The sequence below is a fragment of the Phycodurus eques genome, chromosome 19, assembly GCF_024500275.1.
Source record: "Phycodurus eques isolate BA_2022a chromosome 19, UOR_Pequ_1.1, whole genome shotgun sequence".
NCBI classification, from domain to species: Eukaryota; Metazoa; Chordata; class Actinopteri; order Syngnathiformes; family Syngnathidae; genus Phycodurus; species Phycodurus eques.
This window is the reverse complement of record NC_084543.1, coordinates 392,033-406,975: the sequence shown is the minus strand read 5'-3', so window position 1 is coordinate 406,975 and position 14,943 is coordinate 392,033. Positions and strand designations below refer to the sequence as shown.

The 14,943-nt window shown below is 45.7% G+C and overlaps 1 protein-coding gene across 4 annotated transcripts in view; it reads left to right on the top strand.

The window, feature by feature from the left end:
- The window catches only part of LOC133395276 (KAT8 regulatory NSL complex subunit 1-like), a 44,473-nt gene that overhangs the window by 6,605 nt on the left and 22,925 nt on the right, over nucleotides 1–14,943 (top strand). Inside the window, exons 2-4 of one of the 4 annotated variants that reach the window (XM_061664035.1) lie at nucleotides 550–636; nucleotides 3,408–3,470; nucleotides 5,890–7,243. In XM_061664035.1, the coding sequence (XP_061520019.1) occupies nucleotides 5,958–7,243 (1,286 nt within the window). In that variant the 5' untranslated portion in view covers nucleotides 550–636; nucleotides 3,408–3,470; nucleotides 5,890–5,957. The other 3 variants (XM_061664036.1, XM_061664034.1, XM_061664037.1) reach the window with 3 other exon arrangements.

Here is a 14,943-nt window from a genome sequence, read left to right as displayed (position 1 = left end):
TTAAATCATACAACAAATTTACAAGGGTGGGAACAACGGCATGGAACAATAGCACACAACGCCGAATGAACAGGATGTTTGGCTTGTGTGACGTCACAGCGCCGGAAAGAGACGAAGGCGCGGGATGCAAAAAGCAGAAGGGGCATTCTGCTTCATATTTATCGATTTAACTGCTGTATAGCTGCTATATAATTTGAAATGGCAGTGGTGGTTTGTAAAGGGGTTCTAGAGTTATCAAGAAAATGTTTGAAATCTTTGTCCTCTGACCTTTAAGCAGACTCTGTTTATTTATTCTCGTCATTTAGATGAAGAACAGGCAACATTTGACGATCAATTTATGCAGAAATTAAATAAATTCCAAAGGCTTTTCAAACTTTTCCTGGTACTAGATATTTGCCGGTGAGCAGACCGGGGTGTCAGGCGGGATCGGTTGCAGTTACCCGCCACCCTAATGACAATGAGCGCTGCAGAAAATGCATGAATGGATGTTACAACTGCTGTAGACACATTCATTGCAAACGATTTAACATGACGTTTCTCTCACTTCAGGTGCTTCGCGGTTGCGGTTTCCGACGTCTCCGTCGGACATTTGAAGTCATGGAATATTTCACCCGGTCGACAAGCATGGACTCGAAGGTACGCCGTTCTTTGCATGTTTTCCAGTTGTTGGGAATGGGGAGCTCAGTGATCTCACCTGAGAGGGTGTCAATAAACGGCTTCAGGTACACTCAGGGAAGGCAGAAGAACACGCGTCGCACTCTTGCTACAAGCGACACTGTGCCTTCAGAGTGGGTTTACAACACAGGAACTTGCATTCACAACCCATGCCGCGGCACATGAATTGTTTTTCTTCGATTATAAAATGTTTCTGCTCATGATAAGCCAAAATCTAAATACACACACGTCTCGTCACACATTCACACAATCGTCACGTGCTGTGCTGCGCTGCTCTTCGCATTTGTTAACTGCACTTTGTCGACCCGCTGTTAGGATTGTGCGTCACAATGATTTATGCACGCTGAACGTGCAGTCGCTTCATTTGCCCCACATGGATAAGCTCCTCCCACCTCAGTCCTCTTCAGCGGGGTCGTTAAATGTTACGGAACGACCGTATTTTGTTATGGAAATCACTGAACGTTGACTCGTTATGGCTGAAACACTGATTGTTCCGGATATTTGGGAGAAAAAAAAAAAAAAAAATCCAGTGCCTGACATTATCGGCACGTCCACATTGAACAGCTGCTCGGTGCACGCTATTTTATTCCGGCTGCCAAGCCACGCAGGCAGAGGTTCTCTTTTCGTCCCGTGTCAACGCATTAAAATCACTGATCATCATCTCTATACTAGCGAATAAGCTACACTACTTAGCGTGCTTCTGACAAAAGTGTCACGAAGGGAGGACGAGGAGTGGCTAGGCAAAGACACGTGCTAATTGCTAAGCTATCGTTACAAGCAGTTGCAAAACATTGAAATTATTTATTTAGTGAAACAATACATAGGTCTGGCTGGAACCACATTTTCATGGAGAGTAAACAACTTTGAACAACAAAATAGCAGGCTAATTAAAATGGTAAATGGACGAGCACTTCTATAGCACTTTATCCATATCATCACAGTGCCCAAAGCGGTTTACAAGGCCTCACATTCATACACCAATGGGCGGCTGCTGCCATGCAAGGTGGTGCCAGGCGCACTGGGAGAAATTAAGGTTCAGTGTCTTGCCCGAGGACACTTCGACGTGCGGACAGTCGTTGCCGGTATTTGAACCAGAGACCCTTCGGTCACTGGACGACCTGTTCTACCTACTGAGCTACAGCGGCCCACGTAATTAATGTTTCTAAAACTACTCTGCGCATAAAACAGTTCAGCTTTTTTTTTTTATTTCCATGTAGTGCGAAGAAAAGAAATCACTGTCCACACTATCAAAAAGTGGTCCTGCAGCTTTGCTAACATCACTTTCCGAACTGACATACAAAAATGCTAAATTAGCTAATGATAATAACCATAAAAAAAAAAAACACCTTCAATGTATGCGTGGGATTTTTCTTCGGATTGGACGGAGAATTTTTTAATGCCAGAAGCTGAACTTGGTATTCACCACCAATCATTCTTAGAACTGACTACATCAAACAACTCTCTAAAATAAGACCAAGGATGAGGAATATCTTGCTTCTCTGAGTGGTTGTTGATGCGCCCTGTTCCTCCGTCTTGCTGTGGCCCATTTTTTGCTGTGCCCAAGAGCTCAACCTCTCTTTTTTATGTCTTGGAGGTTGAAACCAGCCAATTTTGACAATGTCATGGGTAGAAAGTACACATACCTTTTTTTTATTATTAGGTTTAGGGGGAAATAGGGAGGGAATGTAAAAAGCGTTCTGAAAATAAATACTCTATTAAAGTACAGATACCTTAAAATGTACTTAAGTACAGTAACAAAGTAGCCAAGTATTTTTGTGAACGGAAGAAAATTGAGTGAAGTCAAAAGCTTTCTGAAGAATAAATATGAAGTAGCCACAAGTGTTTTTGTGAAAAAGAGGAAAATTAAGTCAAAAGCTTTTAGAAAAATACTCAAAAGTACAGATACCATTAAAATGTGCTTGAGTACACTACAGTAAAGAAGTACCCACCATTGTGTGTTTCGTGAAAAATAAGAAAATTAAGTTAGTCAAAAGCTTTCAGAAAAATACTCAAGTTACAGATGGCTTTATATTTAGTTAAGTACGGTAACAAAGTAGCCACCACTATTTTTTGTGAAAAAGAAAATTAGGTACAAAAGGTTTTCGAAAAATAAGTATTTAAGTAAAGTACAGATACCTGGAAGTGTACTGGAGTCCAGTAACGAAGTAGCCAGAACTAAGTGCTTTTCGTGAAAAAAGAAGAAAATGTGATCTTTGAAGCCTTTATGTCGCTTTTTTTTTGTTTGTTTTTTTGGGTGCCCCTCGCGGCGAGCTCTGGTATTGCGTCCGCTCTCCCGCCTGCTGGCAGCAGCGGTCCGCGCATGCGCACACTCGCGCTCGTGTGTTTGTCAGCTCAAAGCCGAGCGAGCAGCAGGCCGCCATTTTCTCAGCGTCTCTCCCTAAAAGCGGAGAAAAAGACGAGCGTTCAACGGCCGTTCGGACAGCATTCCGCCTGTCGCAAGTCGGAAATTTCGCCATGTGTCGTCGCGAGATGCTCTCCACTTGACCCAGTCGGGGCCCTGGGAGGACTTGTTCGACGGCCTTGTGCTGAAATTGGCGAGCAAGGTGTAGCTCGTTGATTCGTCCATTGCCTCAATCCGGAACGAAGCCGAGTGGCCCCCGTCAGGCGGGCCCCCGGTTGTATTCTGCGGACACATTAATGGCCTAGCGGTCGATTCCAGCCGCCTTTTTTTTTTTTGCCCTTCTTCCCCCCCCCCCTCCCCTCTCACCCAGCCCGCGGAGTGCAGCAGGGAAGTGTTCGCCGAATTCCCTCGGATAGTGCGAGCTCGTCACGTGGTAGGTTCCTCCTTTTTTCTTTGTTAGCCGCAGCTAGCTTCGTGTCGTTCGTCTTCCTGCCTGGCGTCCGCCCGTCGCCTCCTCCCAACTTGTCCGCGCTTTCATGCTCCCACTAACCCGAACTCTAACCCTCGACAACGTCGCCCCGTCTCGCGCACACCAAAGCGTTAGTAACGCCAGCAATCGGCCAAATGTCGCCTTGCATAATGAGCTGCGCCTGCCCTCCCGCCCGCGGATGGTGAGCCGTGGAACTAAGAAACGTTTGTCGGTTCCCACGCGAGGGTTCTCGTAAGGATGCTCACGGTGGGCTTGCGGCTGCTTTTGGGGCTCTCGTCGGGGTTGTTGCATCAGCAGCAACAGCACAAGCTAGCGGAGCTAACGTTAGCAGCAGCCTTCGTGACATTTCTTCATCTCGTGCGTTTTGTAAACAGCAAGACGTTTGGATGTTTCCACATTGATTGGCCCGTACTGAATGCAGCACGACGGCCGTGTTTGTGTGCTAAAAGGCACATTACATAATGTGCGCTTCGGAAGTCCCAACATGGCGTAGTGAGTGAGTAAGTGAGCGAGTGGCGCCCACTGGAAGCAAAGTGCGGCGGCGACGACACAGTGAGGCCGTTCATGTCGATGGGATGGCAAAGGCGTCATGTTCATCACCGAGTCCACCTTTCAACTCCTTTGACACAATCTCCTTCACATCCACATTGTGGACGAGACACGATGACGTCATGGGGCCTAAATCCACCCCGTTTAGCAGGACACATGGAGCCTGGCTTGCTGGTTTTTCTTCTGCTTGCATTGTGTGTGTGTGTGTGTGTGTGTGTGTGTGCGCGCTTTAAATAATGTCTAGCATTTAGGAACACACATGAGTCCTTGAGTAGATATGATGATGTTTATGTCAGGGCTACTAAAGAAAACTTAAAATGAGTCCTCGAACTTTGTTTTGCAGTTGGTGTCCAGCAGACTTGCGAGTGTAATTTTCCACTCATCCTGAAGACTAATACAACCTGTAGTGTGACGAGCACACAGTGAGCACATCAAATTCTTTTAAACTCTCCCATAACACATAAATAGCCAGGGGGGGGGGGAATGGATGACTCAAGAACATTAGCTATTCTACTGCTCTTTTCACCAATAAGATTTGATTTTCGCTATGTAATTTAACTTTTTTTAGGCAGGTGACGCCGTTTCAAACGTCACGGGCATATTGACGAGTCCATATGGAGAACCTCACCCTTGGAATTTCGGCCCATATCAGCGTATTGGTGGATATTTTGATCTGAAACTTGTCAACCAATCGAAGAAGGGCTTCCCCAAGTAACAAATGAAGCCAAAGGGTCCTGGAGATATGTTGAGAAATTATACAGTTTTACTCAAATTTGAAAGGGTTTTTTTGGACCAGATTTTCTTTAGGCAATATCACCCACCACACACACAAGAAAAAACTAAATTTCTACGGAACCCATCAGCCAATATTCTAAATTCTTGGTGCGTTGTGCTCGTGTTGAAGTGGCCAGTCCAACCAGAATTGACATTTTGCCAGACTGTCATTTGTGAAATCTTGTCACATTGCAAGTTCTAGCGGTTTGGGAGCCTGGAATGAGAGAATGATTTCGAACACAGTTACTGCGTTCCCAATCATTCACTCATTCCTTACTCCCTAATCACGAAATAGGTTTTTTTTTTTAGTGGGCGTTTTATGGAGCTATCTAGGTCCATAAGTTGAAGTCACCAGTCTAACCAGCTCAGCATTTTGACAGGCTGTCATTTTGGGGAAATGTTGTTAACACAGAGCTACCAACCTATAAAAATTCACGTCCCGAACAATTTGTCCAAATCTTTCGGAATTTCCATATTTTAAGAATTTTGTCAAGAACATTACTGTGGGACAATCACAATCCTAATTGTTAATCAATTATGGCTTCAATATTTGTAATTTTAATGTTTTTATTATATTAATCTCGGAATGGTGGACATAGTTGCAGCCTGAATCAAAATACCAGTATATGAGATTTTGACATGCCATCATCCAATATATATTTCTATGGAATTATTCACCTTTTGCCAATTCTGTTTTCAACCCTGGTAACAAAAATTAAATAAATAAGCAAGTCTATTAAATCGGATTAATCAGATCTCAAACGTCAAACTTAAAACTCAGCACTTTATTTTGCTAACAAACTAACATTGCTGATAGATTCAATTGGATGGTTTGTTTAGTTTATGCATGGACAATAGGTTTTGGTTTATATTTTGTATGTCTTCTCTTGCATGCTATTTATATTACATCCACTTGTGCTGTAAATAATCATAATTTGAACGCTTGTTTCTTTGTTCCAAGTATGCATTCGCTTAAGGACCCTCCCGACTGAAAGAAAGGCGTTCACGTATTTACTGTGTTTGCCTCTCTCGTACCCAGGCTGTCCTCCAGGGGGGCGGTAAGCGGTGGGTGTGGAGCAGGCCACCGTGCCCGTCCCTCTGCACTGCATGGCTGCGATGGCGCCCGCTCTTACCGACGCCCCAGCCGAAGCTCACCACATCCGCTTCAAACTGGCTGCCCCGTCATCGAGCTTGTCGCCAGCCAGCGCCGAGAACCACCCCAACGCCAGCAACATCCTCATCCACGGCAGCGGCCCCCCCAAGTGTAAGGTGGCCCCCGAAGACACGCGTCCCCTTGACTTGTGCGGCGGAGACCAGGATCATCATCACCAGCAGCAGCAGCAGCCGCTGAACTCCCAAGGAGATTCCCTGGGGAAGCTCCAGCCCCTGGTGGCGTCATACCTTTGCGCCGATGTGACCCCCGTGCCCTCCTCTAAAGAGTCGATCACGCTGCAAGGGGTCCTCATCAAACAGTCGGTCTTGAAAAGTCACCGAATCCTGCCCGGCTCCCTGCTCAACGGCGGAGACTTCCTGTTGAGGAAGCGGCACGCCATAGAACTTTCCGGAGGCCAGCTCAAAAGCCTCATGAGTGGCAGCGCCAACGGTGGAGGACAGCCGGTGGCGCCCGTCAACGGCCTGGCCAAGAAGCTGGCCGCCGTGCCCGGCTCCGGCTGCATGATGGCGGCGCTGAATGGGGATAAGGCTCCGACGCACTCTCATGCGCCGGACACGCCGGCTCCCGTTCCCGCCAAAGGAAGCCTTAACTGCAAGCATTCCCCGGGAGTTTGTCCAAATTCGCAACCGTCGACTCTATCTCCCTGTTCCCACGGCAACCACGAACCCGGGGGCGACGACGCAAAATCGGCGACGCAGTCGCACGCTACCGACCGCGAGAGGCCGGGGTGCAGCCAGGGTGGCTCCCCATCCCGTGCGTCCCTTTTGGACGCCGTCGACGCTCAAGTGGGGGAGCGCGCGCGCCTCAGCAGAAGCCGCCAGGCGGAGATCGAAGGTCGCCTGCGGCGGTTGCGTAAGCGCCTGCAGGTGGTCCAGGCCAAGCAGGTGGAGCGCCACGTTCAGCAGCAGCTGGGCGGATTCTTGGACTCGGCCGTCAGCCGCCTGTTGGCCGGAGGCCGCAAGGACCACGCTGGCCCTGCCGCGCCCTGGAGGACGGGACGCCACTCGAGCTTGAACAGCAGAGACGGCCTGGGACGCTTCCTGAAGAGCGGCACCGTGCCTTTGGAACTGGAAAGGTTGTATCTGAGCGGCTCGGCCAACCTGCGTTCGGTGGAGAAAGCCTTCGACTCGGACGTGACGGAGAGCAGCTCCGGGGGGGACTCGGACCTGGAGGAGGAGGAGCTGAGCAGGGTGGATGTCGAGCAACGTCATGTCAAAATGTGAGTAAGAAACCCCTGTTTATCGGGTGGGATAACAGCCCCAACCCCAGAAAAGGGCTTTCCAAATTGGTAGTATCACTTCCATAAATCCATAATTTAGTTGATTTTGAAATATTAAAGCAAAAAAGGTAAGCACCTGCAGTTTGAAATGTACAGACTCTTTAAAATAACTAGATTTAGAACTAAAGTGATGGAAATAAGTTTAGTAGTGAAAGGTGTGATGTTCTAGAAGGTAGATACTTCAAGAATCATTTAGAAGACTGCTGAGTTATCTGAAATACAAAGTAACGCGTTACTTTTCCCTGGGAAAGTAATTGGACTACAGTTACTTCTTCAATCCAACAATAACGTATTTTCGCGGCCATAAGGCGCACCGCATTAAAAGGTGCAGTCTCAGTTACGGGGTCTATTTCTGTATTTAACACATACATAAGGCGCACCATATTATTGGGCCCAAGCATGGTAAAACATACGCTAGCTTAAAACATCCGCTAGCATGCATTCTAGTGTATGTTTCTAAAAAGGCAGCGGGAGCAAAACTGAGTTCGGTTGTACTTTATTGAAGTATTTAACAATGTACTCACGGTATTTTTTGATCAATCCTCATCCAAAAATCCATCAAAGTCCTCATCTTCTGTATCCGAAATGAACAGTTGGGCAAGTTCTCCATCAAACATGCCGGGTTCCCTCTCGTCATTGTCGTTGCCTTGGGGCTGTTCAGCAATGATGCCAGCGTTTTCCTGCTTCCGCCACTTGCGAACCATGGATTCGTTGATCTTGAATTTAAACAAATAGAAGAAAGCGATTGGGAAGTGATTTTTGATTCTACAATGCTCAGTGACGGTGCAGTACCAAAAAGTGCAAAGAAATGCACAATTTCACTGTCACCACACTATTTTTTTTTTCCTTAAAACGTTTATTTGATTGTTGTTACTTTTTTACTTCCACATTAAGAATACAGTTTTACTGGCGTGTTGAACGCACAATGCATTGTGGGTTAATTATTCATACAGAGTACTCGATCATTAATCGGTCATGGAGGGTATGGGCTTGACTCACTGAAGGACTTACAATACTTAGTTTAAATATTTACAATGAAAAGTGAGAACTCTCAACTTCCTCTGTGAGCTGGTTGAACGCGCTGCATGACTGACAACACGTCGTAAGAAAAAAATTTGTCGCTCTTGACGTCAAAATTACTGTGGCGGAAGCAATTGTGTGTGTGTGTGTCACTCACTTTCACGTTTACGTGCATGCACACAGACAAGCTCAGTTGCTTTCATGGACCACAATCGGCAGTGTACTGAGAATGGTGTGCTTGTTTGCGTTTAGGAACTTACTGTATTGTGCTGGCATGTCAAGTTTACACTAAGTTGCTGATTTAATGTGGCTTCAACTACCGTATTTTCACGACCATAAGTCGCACTTAAAAGTCTTTAATTTTCTCCAAAATGGACGGCGCGCCTTATGTGTGCACCGAGTTCCAAAATCTGTAAATGTTGTTGTTGTGACTTTAATGAGCGCTCCGCTTGACTGACTGCGAGCAGTTCCTGCCAACACGCTGCTTATATAGAGGAAGGCGGACATGACTGAGGACAGCATGCGGACGTTAAAGGGGGAAGGGTGCACGTGACAGAGGACGCTAAATGCACGCCGCCAGTGGGTATTTAGTTCCGGTATGTGCATCGGTTTGGCTAAGGACCCCTGAAAATGGCACCTACGAAGAAGAGAGTTTAAACTGCAAGCTATTAGTTACGCGGAGGAACATGGGAATCGAGCAGCCGCGAGAGAATTAAAGATCAACGAATCCATGGTTTGCAAGTGGAGGAAGCAGGAAAATGAGCTTCGCCAAGTCGAGAAGACAAAGCTGCGTTTCCGCGGAAACAAGGCGAGGTGGCTCAAGTTTGAAGACCAACTCGACCAATGGATTAATGAGCAAAGAACAGCCGGGAGAAGTGTCTCTACAGTCACCATTCGACTGAGTGCAATAACTCGGAGCTTGCCATCATTCCGGGAGGCTTGACGAAGGAACTCTAACCGCTGGTCATCGGTGTGAACAGGGCGTTCAAAGTGAAGTTGGGTGCGGCGTGGAAGCGATGGATGACAGATGGCGAACACAGCTTTACTAAGACTGAGGCAGCGCCGGGCGAGTTATGCCACAATTTGTGAATGGATTGGGGATGCTCGGGCTAACGTGTCTGCTTGCACTGTTGTTCGAGCTTAAGTAAAAGCCGTCATCATTTCTGAGGAGCCGCACGGCAATGAGACTGACTCCGACAATGACGAGCGGGAACCCTGGCGTGTTTGATGGAGAACTTGCCAGCTGTTCATTTCGGATACAGAACATGAGGACTTTGATGGATTTGTGGATGAGGATTGATCAAATAATAACGTGAGTACATTGTTAAATACTTCAATAAAGTACAACCGAGCTCGGTTTTCCTCCCGCTGCCTTTTTTAAAAACATTGTTTTAACATGTATGCATGCTACCGTATGTTTTAAGCTAGCCTATTGTTTACCATGCCTGCGCCCAATAATACGGTGCGCCTTATGTATGTTTTGAATAGATCCCGTAACTGAGACTGCGCCTTTTAATACGGTGCACCTTATGGTCGTGAAAATACGGTACATTAATATTTTTTAATGCTTCATGTTGATGACATTATTCTGTAATTTGTGTGGCGTACATTACCAAGTAATAGGTACGGTTAAGCTAATGCTTTTTTTGTACTGTGGATAAGTGATACTCCTGTCACTAGGCAGCTGCCAAAAAGTAAACTTTTTTTCTGTTACTTTTGAAATCAAGTAATCAGCAAAGTAACTAAGAGTTTTAAACTCAAATAATAAGTTACTTTTTCAAGGTAACTGTGGCAACACTGACCACCAGTTTGTTCGCATAGGTGGAATTGTAAACTGTTGAATGAACAGCCACATACACACAAACAAATGGTTGCACATTTAGTGAGTGAAAAGATGGCAGTTTTTTGGGAGTAAATGTGTCCCTGTACATAATCGGAATGAAGTAATCCCTCGTCTATCGTGGGGATTAGGTTCCGGACCATCACCGCAATAGTGCGACTGTGGCTCTCCTTGCCAACACGCAATGGCATGATTGGACATTTTAATTCGTTATTATTAAATTATAATTTTCAGCTGATCGGTATTGGGTGAAAAAGATGTTCCTATTTTTTAATGCTCACAATTAGAGGATCATATTTATTGTAGTGCGACATAAAAACATCTACTGTACAATATAATTAGACTTTACTCCGATCTGATCGGTATCAGCCTATAATTAGCATTTTATGCTGATCGGCTTGGTCATAATTCGCCAATGAGCTCAATGACATCGATTGGCTCTGCAAGACTTTTACTCGGCGTCGCCATCGTGTACAGTATATTTGAGTTCAGAAGCTAGTTTATTTTTAGCCTTGTCACGTGTCTTTTGCCGTAGTCCTGTAAATATCTGACAGCCAATAAAGTTATTTTAAATAAAAATTAAACTTTGGCGGTGTGGGACGTCTTGAGACAGACAACATGTAATGCGTGAAGCAGAGTATAAGACAAATTTAGTCTTTCATGATTGCACTACGTCAGACTACTGCAACAAAATCTTGTATTCCGATACCACGCATCCCGTCCTTTACAATCACTGGGCTTTATCTTGTCAACTCAAACGCGACCGGATACACTCGTTACCATGCCGACTACATCAACAATGGATTGCAGCGTGTGTATTCTAAGAATAAAATGGGGGGAAATGTGTGCTGGTGGTCACCAGTGCTCGGGAGAGGACTTTAATTCAAGGATTGCTTGAGGTATGTTCACATACTTTGAATACGGTATGGCTCGCAAGCAGGCAACAAAATGTTATGTAGCCTAGCAAGCTAGTGCTAGCACTAACGGTTGCGCGTAAACATGCTGGCGTTCAGTTGAATCATGCTCCATAAAGTTTCGGTGTATGTGAAGTAATTTCCATCCATTTTCTATCGCTTATCCGGGTTCGGCTCACAGGGCAGTAACTTTAGCAGGGACACCCAGACTTCCCTCTCCCCAGCCACTTCATCCAGCTCTTCTGGGGGGATGCCGAGGTGTTACCGTGGCAGCCGAGAGATGTAGTCTCTCCGACGTGTGCTGAGTCGTCCCCAGGGTCTCCTCCCGGTGGGACGTGCCCAGAACACCTCACCGGGAAGGCGTCCGGGAGGCATCCGAATCAGATGCTCCAGCCGCCTCATTTGGCTCCTCCTCTCCCCAGCGGGAGCGCTCTCCAGCACCCCCTCTCAGGACTCCAAAAAGGGTGGACACTCTGAACTGCTGTTTGATACATAGGCACAAACAACAGTCAGGGCCCGTCCCCCCACCCGAAGGCAGAGGGAGGCTACCCTCTCGTCCACCGGGGTGAACCCCAATGTACAGGCGCTGAGTCGGGGGGCAATAAGTATACGCACACCTGCTTGGCGCATCTCACCGTGGGCAAGTATTAGTCATTTAATTACAATAAAGTAATACAACTACAGTAAGTTAGCTCCCATTATTTCTGTCATGTTGTAATCTTGGTTTGACCTGACTGATTAGAATACACAATCTGACTAGACCAGTGATTTCCAAACTTTATGGAGCGAAGGCACCTATTTTATAATTGGAAAATCTCACAGCACACCAACAAACGAAAATCTCACAAAAAGTAGATGCATAGTAATTACTGTATATACCCCCAGCCATCTAATAGAAGAGCATTTATTTGTTCTGTCTGTCACTATGCCTCACTGGCAGAGGAACAAAGATACATTATTTCCTGTAGCTGAATAATTTTCAGCTACAGGAAGTAAAATTTATAATTTCCCACGGTACACCTGAAGATTGCCCATGGCAGACTAATGTGCCAAGGCACATGGTTGGCAATCACTGGACTAGAGAAGATATACTCCGTATTAATTAGGCTTTACACAATCAGGAGTTTTGGGACCGATCAGCAAGTTTAAAAAAACGATAACAGATCCAATCACAAGATGGAGCAATGTATCCATTTACATGACTTGTTCATTTATTGTATATACTTTTGTACTGTATACTGAGTACTGTATCCATCCATCCATTTTCTGTACCGCTTTAGGTCAGATCAACATTACATGACCGAAATAATGGGTGCTAACTTACTGTAATTAAATTACTTTAATAAATACTGTTAATGACATCCTTACGCTTAACTTTCTCACTGTCCCGGCTATATGGACAGGTGTTGTCCAGAGTTTGCGTCCGTTTGGCTTTTCCTCCCCCCCCACGCTGCATTGCTTGAACACGGCATGCTGCTCCCTTGTGTACATTCTTCAGGTGCCCGATCACATTTGTGTTGAAGCATTTAAATGATGTTCCCCCAACGTACTTCAGTTGTGCACAGACTGCAAATAACTTGCATGTTGTTTGTCTGAGACACCGCAAAATAGTCCCACACCGACAAGATTGAAAAAGACTTTATTGGCCGTCAGATAGTTACAGTACTGCGCCACAAGACGTGACAAGGCTAAAAATAAACTATCTTTTGGATTAATACGCAGTTAATTCAATGTCTTGTGGGGAGCCGATCGATGACGTCATTAATCGGATCGGCGAATTATGGAATAAAATGCTAATTATCTGCCGATACCTATCACACCGATCAGATCAGCGTAAAGTCTACTCAGTATACAGTAAATGAAAAAGTCATTTCGACACATTGCTCCATCTTGTGATCGTTATCGGTTTCTTAAACTCTCTGATCGGCTCCAAAAATCCTGATCGTGTAAAGGCTCAATATAATCCTTTTTTATGGTTAATATTGACTGTGGTGTCTTGAGTCAGCGTGTTGCTCCAGTAATGTCGTATCCGAGACAACACAACAAACATTCGCTTTTCGTCATCCATGTGCTTCACATGCCAGGCATGACCAATCAAGCCACGCTTAATCCGACTGTTGCGTTAGTGGAACAGCTGGATACGCGCTCTTTTTTTTTTTTTTTTTTTTCTTCGAAATGAATTGCTGAGTTATCGGATCAGGACTGTATCGGCAGATACTCAGTCAAGTGACTCGGACTTTGGTGCAAAAAAAAAAAATGGACCACGGCTTGTGACTGGAAAAATTCAAAGGTTGCCACACTCAAGGTGCCACTCGTCTTGCACACGCACGAGAGGTCTCGTAGCAGATTAATTAAGGCCTTTTCACACTGCATTCAGGAAAGCGTTCGACACCCTGGACTTTCCCATTCATTGTGTCTGCGCTGAGGGGGCGTTGGCGTGTTTTTACGTAATGCCGAGCGTCACGTCAACGCAGAGAGCGTCTGAGGCTCAGCGTCGCGCCATCGGATAGAAAAAGTTTCTAATCTGGAGCTTTGACGCGGTGATGTGAAAAAGCTCCTTCAATGGGAGCGGGGCTGGTGGAGTGATTTCTGAGTGCGATTTTGGCGGACTTGTACTGTAAACGGGAAATGGAGGATGGCAAAATAATTGCTATGTCACAGTATCCTGAACTTTCGACCACTAGAAAAATAATACAGAGAGGTCCCCGCGGGAGGCTTTCAAAGCTTCATGATCAGCCTGAAGTACGCTTCGAAGCACTCCCTGGAACTAGAAAGCTCATGAACGGGTTTACTCAGGAGTGTGAAATTAATATGGGAGAATGTCCCATTCCTTTTTTTCCCCCCTTCCTGCTGCTGCATCACGACCTCCTCCTTAAAATAAACAAAGTTAGGGTTTTCTTTTCCAACAATGACAAATACATAGTGCTGAGTTGCGGCCCACTCCCGACTTCCTTCTAGGCTGTTACGTCACCACTTCCAAATATGGCATGGCCGCACCCCCGTTGCTGTCGTCGTTGCGCTTTGACGGGGAGGCCTTTCAGACTGAGCAAGTGCACTGTGAAAAGGCCTTTAGTTGGGGGAAAAGGAAGCGATGAAAGCATACAGTATTTTGCTTGTCAGACAATGAAGAAAGACCCTTACACTAATGCTTCAATTTGGTATGCATCTCCATCCATTTTGTTGTCGCATATCAAAAAAAAAAACCGTACTGCCAACACTAGCTTGCTAGGGTATGTCACATTTTGGTTCCTGCTTGCGAGCTGTATTGTATTAGAAGTACGTGAACATACCTCAAGCAGTCCTTGAATGAACAGCTCAAAACGTCCTCTCCCGAGCACCGGTGACCACCACGTTTTTCTGCATTTTGTTCTTTTTTTTTCTCTTTTTTTCCCCTCCACACAATACATTTGGCGCGAACAACTGGGGATCTACTTATTTAAGTGATTCACTGCAAGACCTCCCAGTTGGATAATTGGTAGATACAGTATAGCTGCCTGTTAATGGCAGGAAAGAGGTAAATGGTGAGGCAGAAGGACTAGAGCAACGTGGTTGTCATCAATGCGAGCGCAGTTGGTGAAAGCATGGTGTAAGAGTTTTGATTAAAGGGGCGCAATAAATGGCGACTACGCGGTAGTTTGCAAGCTGCCGCTAAACAACAAAAGAAGATGGCGACGACATCAAAGACAAATGTGAGAAAAGTTCGAAAGTGTGGGGTCATTTTAGACTGAGCAGAAAGGCAAACTGCTAACTTCTCAAGCAATGCGGTGGAAAAGCCAAGATGAATGTCGTGTAAATCAGTGAGTTTAACATTAATGCAATTTACTAGGATGTTAACCCTGCGGAGGACTACGGTTTCTATTAATTAC